Source organism: Arvicanthis niloticus, chromosome 9 (genome assembly GCF_011762505.2).
Source record: "Arvicanthis niloticus isolate mArvNil1 chromosome 9, mArvNil1.pat.X, whole genome shotgun sequence".
Lineage (NCBI taxonomy): Eukaryota > Metazoa > Chordata > Mammalia > Rodentia > Muridae > Arvicanthis > Arvicanthis niloticus.
This window is the reverse complement of record NC_047666.1, coordinates 29,732,594-29,750,227: the sequence shown is the minus strand read 5'-3', so window position 1 is coordinate 29,750,227 and position 17,634 is coordinate 29,732,594. Positions and strand designations below refer to the sequence as shown.

Genomic DNA, 17,634 nt, shown 5'->3' with positions numbered 1-17,634 from the left:
CATTGACACATTTCTGTGAATTGGTCTTTTAAAACATTGAATGACACACAGTACTGTCACCTATGTGAAAATATGTTGGGCCTTGGAGGAGGTAACTCCATTTAACCTGCCACCTGCAGTCACAGGTAGGACACAGGTAGAGGGCATGATTAACAAGTCTCCACCTCCAGAGATTTAACTATTAATGAATTATCAAAAAGCCAGGGGCATAGCTAATTAAGTTATTCCCTCCCCTTTCCCCCTCCCTATAAAAGTCCAGATCCCCTGGCTTTTGGCAGGGAAGTGCGTACCATCTATATCCACAAAACATGCCATGAACAATAAAGCTTTGGAAAACCAGACTCCACGTGTCGCCTGATCCTGCTGCCAGACTCCCAGCTTTTGGAATCCTGGAACCTTGCCTATGCAGCCAATGGCCCGCCCACTGACAGCTGCGTGAATGTGGGACCCTCTGCGGTGGTGTGGGGGTCCGGCCGCCGAGACCCCACCGCCAGACTCCCTCCCCCCCCTGTGAGATTTTTTCCCCACAAAAATATACATGACAAGATTTGATATTTTACTTCTAATGTAAAAGCATATCTCAAGTTTGTATCTTTAAGGCATCAGATAATACCAAAGCCTTGCATGTCTGATCTGCTACTTATAATGGACTTTTAAATTCACAGGAAACTCATCCAGGAGACACAACATTAGACCTGCCTTTGCAGCTGAGTGCCAGAAGCAAGCATGGAGCTGTCAGGACCCCAGCAAGAGCTTCGCTTTCCCAGGAGAGACTGAGAACAAGATTCAGATGAGCAGAGAGTGGTCTGTGTTTGGTACATGTTTGTCACAATGTTTTATTATTGAAAAATTATATTCTGGTGTATTTAGAGACTTGTCACTATTTCACTATAGGGGGAATAATGTATATCTGTGTATGTGTGTGTGTTTGTGTGTGTGTATGTATGTGTGTGTGCACACATGTGCACATGCTCAGACATTTTTGTGTGTGTGTGTGTGTGTGTGTGTGTGTGTGTGTGTGTGTTCAAGTTTGTGAATATATAGGCACCTATGCATCATGGTATGCTTGTAGAGTTCAGATTTTAATTTAATTACACTGGTCCTGACTTTCCACATTGTTTCTGTTGGGTCTCTTGTTTTGTTCTACTATGTGGTCCAGGCTAAGAAACACAGACATTCTGGGAATTCACCTCCTGTCTGCCCATAAGAACTCTGGAGTGAAAGATGCTTTTTTGTCTAGTGATATGTGGATGCTGGGTATCTGAATTCAGGTGCTGGGTTTATGAACTCAGGTTTTTATTGTGCAGTGAATACTTAGTTCACTAAACCTCACGGGCACTAGAGACAATGCTGTGATATCTGTATAAAGATAATATGTCTTTATTATTAGGAAGCAACAAAAACATGAAGATGCCATTTGAACACTCTAGCTTCTCAGTAAGTGCTAGTGAATGCATATACATCATATGTCCCATAAACACACAGATGTATCACACTTGTTTCTCTGCTGAATTGAAAGTCTATCAAACCAAAACCAAAAATTGTTTCCTGTTTCTTGAACCTCACAAATGGCATTGTATTTTGTGTCTTTGACTCTAACTATATTGCCATCTTCTGTCAGTCAATCTATACAAAACTTTTCTTTCACTGAGTTAGCATACTTTCCACAGCAAGTTCATGGTTTTCTGTTCTTCCACAGTTGCTGAAAACAACCAAGGCTGAGACAACCATGCTAAAGCTGAAGTCAGCTAATTGTATAGAAACAAAGAGCCCAGAGAACATTAAATCAAACGCTGAGCTCCAAGTTAAATTTTAGAATGTTTTTAATGCCCCCTGTGTCTCCTTGTTTTAGCAATCTAGCGCATGACTTATGTTGTGCTAGGTTATTAAACTTTTTAATACAGTGTATTCAATTTCATCATAATGAGTAATGCTTCCAAAAGCAACGTATTTTACAGGAAGCTATTCATAGTCTAGACTGAAGGATGAGGACCAGGGTTTCAGGAGAGGTGTAGGGTAGAGTCTTGAACCTCCAGGGATCTGGCCAGTATGCTGTGGATAACTCCTGTTTCTCAGAACTCCATCCTATAGTACACTGTGCTCAAATTGCCTTGTATTTAAGTATTGAACTCTATAACACACCATGCAGAGGCCGTGTTTTGGTCATATGTTCCAACCAAATTCTAGAGGATTGTTTCCATTTTAAATCCTGAGAATTTTAAAACATGTTATTCTTAATATTACTGTACAAGTTACTGTGTGCCTTTTGCACATAATTCTGTTTTGAATAATATTTATGTAATTCCTTTTCTTTCTGGATCATACCACTACTCATGGTAAAAAAAAGTCTCTCAAATTTGTTAAAATACATATAACAAAACATGAAATTTCAAAACATATTTGACGTGGTCACAAACTTATAAACTATATGAGGAATCTAAGACCAAGATGGGTAAGAACTACCTAACAGGGCTCCCTTAAAGACTCATTGAGAAATAAAATAAAATAGAAAATAAAATAAAATATTAAACACCTTTTTCATATGTCAAAGTGTATTGTTAAATATTCTATTACATGTTTACCATCATGTTGGCTAAAATAAATCATTTTAACAGAAAAAACAATATTTCACATCTGGCAAAGCACATAGACAGCACACCATGATTGACAGTTCTCATGCCGACACAGTGGCACCTCTTAAAGATTCTTGCCCATTAATGAATATTCAAACATTTATTACCCTCTTACACGTGGACCTCAAAAAGTTAACTATGTGCTTCTCACTGCTCATAAACACAAAAGGGCTGACTGTGGCATAGACGTGTATCACAAAGAGTTGGATAGAGTAGGATGTTGGATCATTCAAGAACATAGTTCTTGAGCAGGAAACGATGCTGTCGAAGATGGACATCAGCACAAAGAAGCTCATGAGCATCAGGATGGTCTGGGTGGCCCTTTGCTCTGGGGATGCTTTTGGGGAAAGGCTGGTACCTTGTAGATGCTGGGCTTGTTTCCTGTGCCTGCACAAGAGAGCCACCATGTACCAAGTCGAGATGACCATGAGACTAATAAGAAAAATGTCCCTGATGGCCAGTAGAGTAGAAAACATGCTTTGAATGAGGTAACTCAAGGGTAGACTAGAGCAGGACTGAGTAACATAAATAAAGTCATTTGTGGTCAAATTGGGGGTGGCAATGATGGATAGTAAGAGTTGACTGCTAATTAACATATAGAAGATAATCAACAAAAGAATGGCACATGAGATGTGATGGGGAGATTTGTGCTTGAACTTTGCTAAACAGGAACTTCTGGGACTGAGGATGATGGCCTGGAGGACACTCAACAAGCTGGTGGTACAAAGGGAGAGACCCCTCAAACTTCTGTACAGGTAGACAAGGAATTTACATATGAGGTCATCCCATCCTGTCCAAGAAATAAAAATGTCTGTAGCTATGAATGCTATGACCAGTAGCATCAGTAGGTGGATTAAAGATAAGACACCAATGGGCAGGTCAGTGAGCCTAGACCTCTGCCCACGAATAAACTTGAGGATGTGGAAGAGAAGAAGGAAGCTGTTGGCTGAGATCCCAATGCCAATTTCAGAGAAAAATGTGTTTCTTATGTTAGAATTAGTGTGGAGTTTGCTGTTTTTATTCATTGTATACGAGGACAGTGGCTGAGGAGAAGAGAACAGAACCTTACACATCCCTCCTTGGCAGCTCTGTTCCCCTCACCATAAACCACTGAAGATCTCAGCTCCACCTTATACCCTACAGAATATCTCACCTTAATCAATCATCAATCAAGAATATGTATCAGGTTCTTGCCCATAAGGCAGTCTGGTAGCTGCATTTTTTTCAGTTGAGATTCCCTCTTCTAAAACAACTCTAGCTTGTATCAAGTTATCATGACAATGTTTAGCACAGACACCAAGTATATGAGGAATGTAATTTTGTAAAGAAATTTCTGATACAGAGTAAAAATTTATCACCTGAAATCAAGGGTGTGGGTGAAACCATTTTATACTATTTTAGAACATGAGATATTTTAGTGGAAGATATTATGGAATGGTAAAGGTGGTAAAATTCACAAGTACAGGGTACTGGTTAAGGCATTAGACCTGAGGCATGTAGTTGGAAAAACCACTTAACAGAGCTGATTTCCTGAAATAAAATTTCTGTAATATCTTTAGAAAAGGTTAATCTTTATAAAATTATGGATAATGTATTCTAGATTATTCATATATATATATATGTGTGTGTGTGTGTGTGTGTGTGTGTGTGTGTGTGTAGTGTATGGTGCTTAATTATTTCCATTGTATTGTGAAGTTCTTATAAAATTTATGGGTTTGTTTTCCAAATACCAGTCACAAGAATATAGTCACAGGACATAGTCGAGTGAAGAAAGATACAGTTCTGTTTATCAATTATCAAGGAAAATCGCCATTGATTTATGGGACAAATGCCACAAGAAGCACACACTCTGGATGTCATTTTGTGATCTGTGTGCACTGAGTGGCAGGTGAATCTTTATACACTTCATTTCATGGGAGGAAAACATACCTGTAGAGTTTAAAGTTGTAGCTGGCATTTTATCCATGCTGACACTAGCTGACTAAGAAGTACAAAATTTTAAATGTGTTCTCTCACATTTTTTGGAAATTTGCATTTTATATAACTACACAGATATAATAAGAAAAAAAGAGTAAATTAAAAAAGGAAAGAAGAAACAGAACCAGAGAAAAGAGGAAAAAACAGAAACTTGATATGTATGAACACATCTCCTGGTCTGACTAACCAAGCAGTGTGCTGTCAGCTATGCAGAGCAGGTACACTCTGTACTAGTGTCAGAATCACTTCAGAAAACTCAGCCCCACAAACCTGCAGCTCTTAGGAAAGTAAGGCAGCCATAGAATCTGTGACTCCTAGTGATATTCTTAACATCATGGCTTCAGGGATTATTGTTTTAAAAGGACTAAGAAACCTTATCTTTCTGGAGGTGGAATTCCACAGTAGCAAAGATAAAACTTACACTAATGTTATTGACTGCCATCACAAACACCAGCTTACCACGAAAGACACAGACAGCATTTCTCTAGTCATCCTGCTTCTTCAAAATTCATGGACCATACAATTTTGTATGATTTTATATCATGAGAATCAGGGCTGAGAAGTGATGGCACATACCTTAATTCCAAACTTTCAAAGGCAGAGGTTTGTGGATATTCGAATTTAAGGCCAAACTGTTCTACAGAGTGAGTTCCAGGACATCCAGAACTACACCGAAAAACCCTGTCTTGAAAAACCAAACAACAAAAAGAATCAGTAATGCATGCAGGTTCTAGACAGACATATAATTTCTACAGAAAACACTCTGGTGTGTATGAACTCTCCTCAGATACAAGCCACAAAGAATTCTCTAGTGTGTCCCTTCGAAGTTGAGACTCATCAGCTCACTTTCCTGGCTGAGTACACATTAGGAGACCAGAAAAGAGGACTCACACTCTCTGATCTGCAGAATTAAGAGACACTTATCTAAAAAGTGGGCAGGAGAGAGCAAGCTGTGGCAGGCCTGGAATAATCTGTTGTACCATGCACTATGGTTGCATTTTGTACTTTGTAACAAAACGGGCTACTTTCAGGAGACATGAAATTCTGAATATAGTGATCCCAGCACCAGGAAAGGTCACTGATTTTTGAAACAGGTCCCACTAGAAGAGGCTACACTGGGGGAAAGGAAAGGATGGCACTTGGCCAGATTAGGAAAGGAATCATGTATGAAACAGAAACAACGAAGTAGAATCTGAGCAGTCTTCAATTAAAGTCAATTGTGAAGGCTGTGGCTGCTCAGGGAGGAAAAATGGAAACTCCATGTACAGCCTGAATCAAGGAAACCCTGACTTTAGCCTTTGTGTCATTCCAACATTACCTAAATCATGAACAAGCATGACCTATAGGATCATCAACTAGAGGGGTTAAGTAGGTGACACTAGTCAACAGCTTGAGGGTGAGGTAACTCAGTCAGGATGTCTACCTTTGGCCCAGTCCTAAGTTATACCAAGAACAACACTAGAGAGAAATGTCTGGTACACCTGTAAAGGCTAAAACACCACCCAGCAGGTGCCGTTGCTGTTTCCAGAGATGTCAGAAATAAATGAACTCTGGGAGTATCATGGGCAAACCATGAAGAGCCCTTGGGCTGAGGGATGGCAGCTATTTCTGAAAGACTGTGTAAGAATCATATTTTTAAATCTTAAATCTTTTGCCTGTGTCTTCAGGCTCAGACTGCCAGTGGGAATGTTACCTGGTGTTCCTAAATTAGCCTGCAGAAACAGCAGGAAAGTAACCCCAGAGATACAACATGGCACAGACTCCATCCATCAACATGGACCCCACACAGTCAGTGCTGCAGCACAACCTGCTTCCCTCATCACCCAGTGATGTCTCCTGAGATGCTGGGCTTTGCTGCTAAGCAGTTCTGACCTTTTTCCCACTGCATCTGTTGTGCACTTGTATCACCAGAAAATTATAAGGGATTTTTATTCAATGACTACAACACAGAAATTATTAATGATCACAAATGTGTCTGTTAGGATCATGTTCACTGATTATTAACAATCTCTGTCCTGTGACCTCATCACCACAGTGACTCAGGACAACTCCTAACAGGCAGAACAAAAATAATGGATGACATAATTTGTGAAGTTAAACAGAAATTTCCAATCTATAAAGTTCAGCAAGGAGCTCCTTTTTAGGTGAGGTTTGAACATACAACACATTCCTTATTCATAGACTCTCACAACTTCTAAGTATTCACAGTATAAAAGCCAGTGTATCAACACTATTCCTTTTATGGTACATAATCAACAGAAGCAAAATTAACTGTTTTTGTTTATATTTAAAGTTAGAACATTATTCACCACCTTTCAAGATGTATACAAAGGATCACTTCTGAAATCATTTGAAAATTACACCACACAAATTATGGATGATAAAGTAAATTTAATAATTAGTTCAGAAAAATAAATTGAAATTAAAATTAAAAGACATCTTCTAAACATTAAGTAATATTAGGACCTTAAAAAACTGAATATCCCAGGAAGAAAATGCACTTGATACAGAACACAGTACCCTGTCCTGAGCGGCTGTCAGAGCTCAGTGTCACCAGAGCAGAGGCTGAAACTCCTCCTGCAGTTCCAGAGCTCCTCCTCTCACAGCCTGCCTGGGTCCCAGCCACCTTCTGATTCTCTACTTACTCAGGGCACTTACTCAGATGAAAGTGGCAGAGGCAGGTGGAATCTGAGCCCGAGGAGATTCTGCACAAGCTTAGGTGAAGGGAGTTTAAAGTATTTTTGCAGCCTGTAATTTTTGTCACTGTCAGTGACTAGTTCCCACTGGAGAACAGGGACATGTGGCATCCCACTGGAACATTTTACCTGTTGAGTTGAGTCTACTCAACCATCCAGGGAGAGCTGGATTCAAACTTTTCACTGAGCTCCCTTGGCACATCTGCAAGTTAGATCAGGACTCAATCTAGTCAGCCCAACTTGCGAATTTTCCCCTCAGGCAAAATAAGTACAAACTAAACTTCTATTGCATAATTCACCTGCTTACCTGTCAGACCTCTGGTGCCTTCCTTGAGTTTCCATGTTTTTGGGGTCTCGCATGTACTCAGTCTGATGACGGGCTGTAAGCATCCCCATATGTAACATTACGGTTCTTGCTGAGCCTCTCAGGAGACATCCATATTAGGCTTTTGTCAACAACTCCTCCTGGCATCAGCAATAGTGTCTGGGTTTGGTGGCTTCATATGAAATGGATCCCCAGGTGGACAGTCTCTAGTTCGACTTTTCTTCAGTCTCTGCTCCACTTTTTGTCACTGTATTAGGAAATACAGGAGCAATTCTTGGTTAAAATTTTCAGAAGCATGGATGGCCACATCCTTCAACCAGAAGCCATGGCTAACCTCTGGATATGGTCTCCACAGGTTCTCTCTTTCCTTTGTTGGGTATTTCAGCTAATGTAGTCCCTGTTGGGTTCTGGAAGCCTGCTGCTTTCCTGGTGTCTGGGACTTTCAGGTGGCTATCCCAAGTTTCCTACCTCTCATTGCTACATACCTCTTGTTCAATTTCCTGACCCTCTTTTGTCTCCTCTCATACCTTGTACAACCATCCCCTTTTTTCCTTTCCCAAGTCTCCTTCATTTTCTACCTCCCATAATTATTTTGTTCTCCCTTCTAAGTAAGACTGAGTCATCCACACTTTGGTCTTCCTTCTTCTTGACTTTCATATGGTCTGTAAGTTGTATCATAGATATTCTGAACTTTTTTCGAAATATCTTTTTTTTTATTTTATTAGATATTTTATTTACACTTCAGATGGCATCCCCTATCCCCATTCCCCCCACCCCCCTTAGGAAACCCCTATCCCATGCCCCCTTTTCCTTTTTGCATTTATACATTTTTTTTTAAAATGTTAATCATAGGCTTTATAAGTTTGGAATTGTTCAATCAGAGGTGTAACCCACTGACTGACCTAGATATAACAACTATCTTTGACTGGTGGAGATACATGAATATCTGCCTCCCTGTCTCCCAACTCTTTCTCTCTTTCATCACCTAGCTTCTCCTCTCCTTCCCTGTTGTTGGTTTGCACTTTGTCTCCTAGTTCTCTCTGTGTGCCCTCAGTTTGCTGGCTCCATCACATACTGTGGAAGCTTGAAGAAATAGGATGCAGGAGAGGGTGGGTTCAGAACTCACTGAGTTTTCCTCATCAAAAGTTAACCTATGTGTTACATACATATTTTGGGAGGTAAATAAAAGAGTAAAAGGTGTCTTGCACACCCCTTTTCTCTCTAAAGCCTATGGGCACGATTTGTTTAGGAGATGCTGTTGGCCTAGAACACTAACACATTTTCCTGCCTGAGCTCCTAGAGTGCAGAGTTGATGGCACTGTACCAGGACTCATACCTATTACACCTAAGTCTTTATTACTCCTTACTTCTGGGAGTAGCAATCTTAGAGACAGAAGAGAATGATATCTGCCTCCTTCCTTGAGTTCCTGACACTATAAATTTAATATGGGGAGAGACTAGTGAGTGCATCAGGTCACTGTAATAGGCACCCAAGAAATTACCCAGCTGAGTTGTGGGCTCTGAAGTGCTATGGAAGTAAGACATTGTTAAGGATTTTCCCCTGCCTCCGGGTCTTGTATGTCAGATTTTCTCACCTGTGGGAAATGCTTCCCTACTCCTGCCTAGAATGCTCTAGAATCTTGAGTGTAGAAATCCTCTTCTTATACTATGTGGAGGCCAGCCCTATGCAAAGCTAATAGTAGATCTACTGGGAAAAAGGGCACCAAACCTTCCTTGGCATCTCTAGCAGCACCTGTTCTGCATTTTGTCTTTTCTTTCTCATGAGGTCAACAAGGCTCTCTCTGGCACCAAAAGTATATATCCAGTCCCAAGCTAGGTAAGGCTCCCATCTAAGCCCCTACTAGAGCAAGCACAAATGTAAATTATGAAGGTGACCAGCTAAAGGTGCAAGACTCTTTAGAAGAGCACTTAGATACCCCAAATACTCCCTGAAATTAACCTGGTATTCTGGTGCCTGAGAAATGAGAGTGATTCTGTTCCCCCAACACCACCCAACAACATGTCTCAAAGCAGTCAAGTACCTAAAGTCAGCTTATAGTTTAAGAAGAGTTTATTCACTAACAGACTTTCTGTGAACACAAAATTGTTTTTCAAAAAAATCTGTGTATACACACTACATAGCTTAGTAAAAAACTATGGCTTCTTCCTGTTGGTGAGGAGAGGGGATTTACCTTAAGTTTCAGAGATGGAAAGTGTGTAAACAGAAAAAGGAGAGGAATTTCCCAGATGAGGTATCCAAATATCCTCCAAGCCCTCCCTGTCTTTGGCATTGGTTTTAGGTCTAAGAGACTTCATCAGATCTTCCCCAAACCTCAGAAACAGCATTGGACTCCAGAGGACAGAGATAATAAGAAACTTTAAGACAAATGGATGGAACTAGAAAATATCACCATGAGTGAGGTAACACAGATTTGAAAGGACATGCATGGTATGTACTCACTAATACGTGGATATTTGCCAAAAAATTAAAGAATAACCAGGAAACAATCCAGAGAACTCAAGAAGGTTATCAAGTTAAAGGATGCAAGTGAAGATGCCTCAATCCCACTTGAAGGGAGAAGAATACATTCACAGGAGGCTGGGAGAAAGGGAGGCACTTGGGTGGGAGAGGAAATAAGGGGAGAAAGGGGGAAAACGATCAGGCACTGGGCAGGGGCCAATGAAAAATGGAAACAGATAACCTCTGGTGGTAGGAGATGGAGGTCCCTCTAAAATATACCAGAGGTCTGGGAGGCAAGAAACTCTCAGGACTCAAATGGACGGACCTTAGATAATATGCCCTACAGTGGCTATTGTGAACTTGTTGAGTCCATGTACAGTAGAAAGACAGAGCATCAAGTGGACGTATAAGGTTGTGATTCCACAATCAAAAGCTCTAACCCACAATTGTTTCTGACTGAAAAACAAAAAAAGGAGAAGAGCATAAAAGAAAGGAGGTCCAGTGACAGGCCCAAATTTGTATTGAGCTCCAAAGGAGACCTGTGGCCCTGAGAGTGTTACTGACACTGTGGTATGCTTGCAGACAGGAGCTCAGCATGGCTAACCTCTGAGAAACCCAACAAGCAGCTGAAAGAGTCAGATATAGATCTTTACAGTCAACCAATGGACAGAAGCTGGTGACCACTGTGGTTGAATTCGGGAAAATCTGAAAGAAGCTGAGGAGGAAGGAGACACTATAGGCAGACAAGCAGTTTCAACTAACCTGGGCCCCTGAGATCTCTCAGACATTGAGCCACCAACCAGGGAGCATACACCAGCTGATATGAGGTCCCTAACACATATACAGCAGAGAATTGTTTTCTCTGGACTCAGTCAAAAAGATGCACCTAAACCTTAGGAGATATGAGGCCCCAGGAAGGTCTGGTGGGATGGTGAGGGGGTTGGAGACATCCTCATAGAGATGAATGGAAGAGGTATGAGAACAGTCAGAGTGTGGACTAGGGGGAGAAAATTTTGTGATATATATATATATATATATATATATATATATATATATATATATATCTCCTAGGAAAGAGATCAGGAGTCACAGATGCAAGCATCACCAACAGAATAGAAGGCATAGAAGAAAGAATCTCAGGTGCAGAAGATACCATAGAAAACATTGACACAACTGCCAAAGAAATGCAAAATACAAAAATATCCTAACGCAAAACATCCAGGAAATCCAGGACACAATGAGAAGGCCAAACCTAAGAATAATAGGTATAAAAGAGAGTAAAAATATCCAAATTAAAGGACCAATAAAATCTTCAAAAAATTATAGAAGAAAACTTCCCTAACCTAAAGAAAGATATGCACACAAACACATAAGATGCTTATGGAACTCCAAATAGACTAGAAAAGAAATTCTTTCCATCACTTAATGATCAAAACACCAAATTCACATAACAAAGAAAGAATATTAAATGGAGTAAGAAAAAAGTTCAAGTAACTTATAAAGGCAGACCTATCAGAATTACACCAGATTTCTCACCAGAGAGTATAAAAGCCAGAAGATCCTGGACAGATGTCATATGGACCCTAAGAGAACACAAATGCCAGCCCAAGCTATTATACCCAGCAAAATTCTCAATTAACAGAGATGGAGAAACCAAGATATCCCTCAACAACAGCAAAATTATATATACAATCTATTTTCATGAATCCAGTCCAACAAAGGATAATAAATGGAAAACTCCAACACAACAAGGGAAATTATTCCCTAGAAAAAGCAAAAAAGTAATCTTCTTTCAGCAAAGCCAAAAGAATATAGCCACGCAAACATTATTCCACTTCTAATAACAAAAGAAAAGGAAGCAACAATTACTTTTTCTTAATATCTCTTAACATCAAAGGACTCAATTCCCCCAATAAGAAGACATAAACTAACATACTGGATATGTATACAGGACCCAGCATTTTGCTGCATACAGGAAACACACCTCAGTGAAAAAGAGAAACATGACCTCAGAGTAAAAGGCTAAAAAATTTTTTTCAAGCAAATGGTCACAATAAAACAAGTGGGAGTAACATCCTAATATAGAATAAAATCAACTTTAAGCCAAAAGTTACCAAAAAAGGTTTAAAAAGGACACTTCATACTTGTCAAAAAAATCAACCAAAATGAACTGTCACTTTTGAGTATATATGCTCCAAATGCAAGGGTACCTACATTCATGAAAGAAACTTTACTAAAGCTCAAATTACACATTGTACCTTCCACAATAATAGTGGAAGTCTTCAACACCCCATTCTCATCAATGGACAGATCATGGAAACAGAAACTAAACACAGTGAAACTAAGAGAAGTTATGAACCAAATGGATTTAACAGATATCTAGAGAACATTTCATTAAAAATATAAGAATCTACCTTCTTCTCAGCATCTCACGGTACTTTCTCAAAGATTGACCACATAATTGGTCACAGAACAGGCTGAAACAGATACAAGAAAATAAAAATAATCCCATGCATTCTACCAGATCTACATTGACTAAGGTTCATCTTCTATAACAACAAAAACAATGAAAATTCAACATATATGTGGAAGCTGAACAATGCCCTTACTCAATGATAATTTGGTTAGGACAGAAATAAAAAAGAAAGTAGAGACTATTTAGAATTTAATGAAAATGCAGGTATACCATATCAAAACTTACGGAACACAATGAAAGCTGTGCTAAGAGCAAAACTCATAGCTCTAAGTGCCTACAAAAAGAAACTGGAGAGAGCATACACTAGCAGCTTGACAACACACCCAAAAGCTCTAGAACAAAAAGAAGCAAACACACAAAAGAGGATTAGATGGTAGAAAATAATCAAACTCAAGGCTGAAATCAATCAAGAAGAAACAAAAAGAACTATACAAAGAATCAACAAAACCATAAGCTGGTTCTTTGAGAAAATCAATAAGATAGATAAACCCTTACCCAAACTAACAGGAGGGCACAGAGACAGTATCCAAATAAAAAAATCAGAACTGAAAGCAGACATAACAACAAAAAGGGAGAGCATTCAAAAGTCATCAGATCCTACTGCAAAAGCCAATACTCAACAAAACTGGAAAATCTGAATGAGACAGAAAGTTTTCTAGATGGATCCCAGGTACCAAAATTAAATCAGGAGCAAATGAAACAGCTAAACAGTCCCATAACCCCTAAAGAAACAGCAGCAGTTATTAAAAGTCTCTCCACCAAAAAAAAAAAAAAAAAAAAAAAAAAGCTCAGGACCAGATAGTTTTAGTACAGAATTCTATCAGACCTTCCAAGAAGACCAAATAGAAATTCTCTTTAAAGTTTTCCACAAAAATAGAAACAGAAGGAACACTACCCAGTTTGTTCTATGAAGCCATAATTATGCTCATACCTAAGCCTCACAAAGACCCAACAAAGAAACAGATATTCAGACCAATCTCATTTATGAATATTGATGTAAAAATACTCAGTAAACTTCTCACAAACCAAATCCAAGAACACATCAAAACAATCAATTATCATGATCAAGTAAGCTTTATACCTGGAATGCAGGGATGGTTCAATATATGTAAGTCCATCAATCTAATCCACTATATAAACAAACTCAAAGAAAAAAATCATGTGATTATCTCACTAGATTCTGAGAAAGCATCTGAAAAAATTCAATACCCCTTTATGGTAAAAGTACTAGAAAGAAAAGGAATTCGAGACCCATACCTAAATATAATAAAAGCAATATACAGCAGCCAACATCAAACTAAATGTAGAGAAACTTAAAGAAATCCCACTAAAATCAGGAACTAGACAAGACTACTCACTCTCTCCCTTAGTACCTGAAGTATTAGCCAGACCAATTAGACAACAAAAGGAGATAAAGCAGATACAAATTAGAACTGAAAAAGTCAAAATATCACTATTTGGAGATGATATGATAGTATAATTAGGTGATCCCAAAAATTCCTGACAACTCCTAAACCTGAAAAACAAGTTCAGAAAAGTGGCTGGATATAAAATTAACTCAAACCAATCAGTAGCTTTCCCCTAATCAAAGTATAAAGAGGCTGAGAAAGAAATTAGAGAAATGATACCCTTCACAATAGTCACAAATTGTTAGGCGCCATAAGAACCTCGCCCCAAGATGGCGATGGTCACCCAAGGGCCGAGTGATAAACAAGTCCTTATTAGGTGTGAAGGCTGTGCTTTAAGGTGGCCTGATCTTAAGCAAGCATCACGAGCATATAGAGAGATGATACATGGCATGAGTTCATGGGCTCCTGGCAGGGTTTATAAGCTGCGCCCGGGGAGGGCTCTCGGGCTCACCATCTTGACTACCAACTGCTAAGCATCCTGAGTAAACTGCTGTGAGAAGGAACCTGTTGGGCCTTGGAGGTAACTCCATTTAACCTGTTATTTTCAGTCACGTAGGACAGGTAGAGGGCGTGATTAACAAGTCTCTACCTCCAGAGATTTAAATATTAATGAATTATCAAAAGGCCAGGGGCGTAGCTAATTAAGTTATTCCCTCCCCTTTCTCCCTTCCCTATAAGACTCGTCTCCCCTGGCCTTTGGGGGGGGGGGGGGGGGAAGCTCACAACACCTGCATCCATTCACCATGTCATGAACAATAAAAGCTTTGGAAAACCGGACTCCACGTGTCCATGGTCTCTCCGCCTGATTCCCAGCTTTTGGAACCCTGGAACTTTGCCGATGCAGCCGCCGGCCCGCCCACCGACAGCTGCATGAATGTGGGATCTTCTGCTGGCGGCGCGGGAAGCCCTGGTGCCGGACCGCCCTGAGATTCTGTCGCCGGACTCCCTCCCTTCCCCCCCCCCCCCGCCCGCGAGATTTCTGCCCCACAGGAACTGGTTGTTCCGTGTCTTAATTCCTGCTGGTCAGGGTTGGTGCAGCACATTTGGTGGCCCGGTACGGGGACGTTAAAGTCCCGGGGTTCCAGAACTCTCAGCAGACAGGGTGGTCAACCAGTAAGTGCCTGGTGAATGGGGCCAAGATTCTAAAAAGGTTCTCGGAAAGAGACAATAGTGAAACCAGGGTAAAGCAGCTTTAAAGGTCTGTGATTTGCAGCAAGCAGGAAAAGAAGGAAAGTGAAACTATGAGTAACTCAACCTCCTGCCCAGTAATGCTAGCTTTAAGAGAATTGCTGAAAACAAAAGGACTTAAAATTAAAGATAGAGTCCTAGATAATTTTCTTCAGGAAGTTGATACCATTGCCCCACGGTTCACGGTATCTGGACACTTAACATTGTCCAGCTGGGATAAACTTGGAAGAGATCTAGATTTTGCGTGGAAGCAAGGAACTTTAAAAGGATGGGTCCGAGGAATCTGGAAATTGGTGCGCTGCTGTTTAGAAAGTGAAGAAATGCAAGTCGGCCATTCACACCTCTAAGGCGGCTCTAGAGCTGGTTAAGGAATCTTGCTCTGAATGCTCTGATAGAGGATCAGAGAAAGGTGGCGAAAGTAAGAAGGGGATTGCTAGCCTGTATTCTAGTCTGAAGGATTTGGATGGTGATAGCAGCTCAGAAAGCTCTGGTGAGGAAGAGGATGACTTAGACAAAGTGGAGGAAGATCTAGAAGAGTTGCTAGCCAAAATGGAGGCGATAGCCCTTTCAAAAAGGAAAAAGGAGGAGGAGGGGAGAAAAGGCAGAAGTGGGCTTAAGCCACCGCCCTGGGTGGTACCCAGTGTGCCGCCTTTGGCTCCTCCTGCAGGAACGCCGCCTTATGTGGAGGTTCCGCAGCCCCCGCCATTGAATCAGAGATCTTCTTTTTGCCCTCAGACAGTGGAAGGAGGCCGCAGGAGCCTTTCCTGTTTTTGAGGATGCCAATCAACAAAGATATCATGAACCTTTAGATTTTAAACAACTGAAAGCCTTGGCTGAGTCAGTGAAGGCCAATGGCATTAATGCCTCATTTATGCAAGCCCAGTTAGAGGGGATTGCCTTAAAAGCCATGACACCTGCAGATTGGATGAGTACAGTAAAATCCTGCTTAACGATGGGACAATATCTTGATTGGAAGTCTTTATATACTGATTATGCGCAAGCACAGGCTCATGCTAATGCAGCCAATAATCAGCCTGCTTGGAACTTTGATATATTAATGGGACAAGGTCAGTGGGTTGTTAATCAGACAGCTTACCCTTTGAAGGTGTATAATCAGATAAATGGCAGGGCTGTGAAAGCCTGGAAAGCCCTGCCTAATAAGGGAGAGGTCTCTGGCAATTTAACTAAGGTCATTCAGGGACCTACAGAGCCATTCTCAGACTTCGTGGCTCGTATGATGGAGGCAGCAGGAAGAATCTTTGGTGACCCTGATGTCACCATGCCCTTGATTGAGCAATTAATTTTTGAACAATGCACCAGAGAATACCGTAACGCTATAACCCCCTGGAAGCCAAAAGAACTCCAGGCATGGATGAAAGCTTGTAGAGAACTTGGAGGGCCTCTATCTAATGCCGGTTTGGCTGCTGCGGTGATGCAGTTGACAAAAGGAAAGGGAAACACCCCAGGGGCATGTTTTCCATGCAGCCAGCAGGGTCATCTAAAGAGACAATGTTCCAATAAGGGGCAAAGACAAGGCAGACGCCCAGGACTGGGGCTTTGTCCCAGATGTAAGAAAGGTAATCATTGGGCCAGTGAGTGTAGGTCAGTCAAAAACATTAATGGACAGCCTTTAGCTCCTGGCCATGCTGGTGCACATCCAAAAAATGGGCAGCGGGGCCCATGACCCCCAGGGCCGGCAAATATATTGGGCAGTGGAAAATCAGGAGATGCAGGTACAGGAAGTCAGTCTACGTCCACCCCAAGGAGAGCGACATTAGGCTCTGCAGGGTTGGACCTCCGCTGCACTGCTCGACTGGTCTTAACACCTCAATTAGGAGTCCAACCTATTAGTACAGACTTTAAAAGACCTCTACCTAAAGATACAGTTGGATTGTTGATTGGGCCGCTCATCTTCAACCTTAAAAGGCCTTATTATCCACCCTGGAATTATTGATTCTGATTATGAAGGAGAAGTTAATATTCTTGCTTCGTCTCCAAGGGGAATTACCACAATTTCCCTAGGGGACAAAATTGCTCAATTAGTGCTATTGCCCAGCTTACATGCATTGTTCCCATCCAATAAAGGAAAAAGGGGAACTCAAGGGTTTGGCTCTTCAGGAGGTTCAGACTCTATATTTCTATCCTTAGATTTGGATAGTCGTCCTCTTGTTAATTTGGAAGTCAATGGGAAGAAATTATTAGGACTTCTTGATACTGGTGCTGATTGCAGCATTGTTGCCCTTAAGGATTGGCCATCAGATTGGCCCATACAAGCATCCTCTCAGATGTTGCAAGGATTGGGTTATGCTAAGTCTCCTGATATGAGTGCAAGAGGACTTCCCTGGAAAGACCAGGAGGGTCATAAAGGAATGTTTCAGCCATATGTCTTGGATCTCCCTGTGAGTTTATGGGGAAGAGATCTGTTGAAAGAAATGGATTTTAAGTTATCCAATAAAGGTAATTATTCAC

At 40.8% G+C, this 17,634-nt stretch overlaps 1 protein-coding gene across 1 annotated transcript; it reads right to left on the bottom strand.

The window, feature by feature from the left end:
- Positions 1 to 2,725: 2,725 nt before the first annotated feature.
- Positions 2,726 to 3,737, bottom strand: LOC117715359 (vomeronasal type-1 receptor 94-like). Its single transcript, XM_034512137.2, has one exon. It carries the CDS (start codon positions 3,704 to 3,706, stop codon positions 2,726 to 2,728), a length of 981 nt encoding a protein of 326 aa, XP_034368028.1. The 5' UTR covers positions 3,707 to 3,737.
- Between the last annotated feature and the right edge of the window lie 13,897 nt (positions 3,738 to 17,634).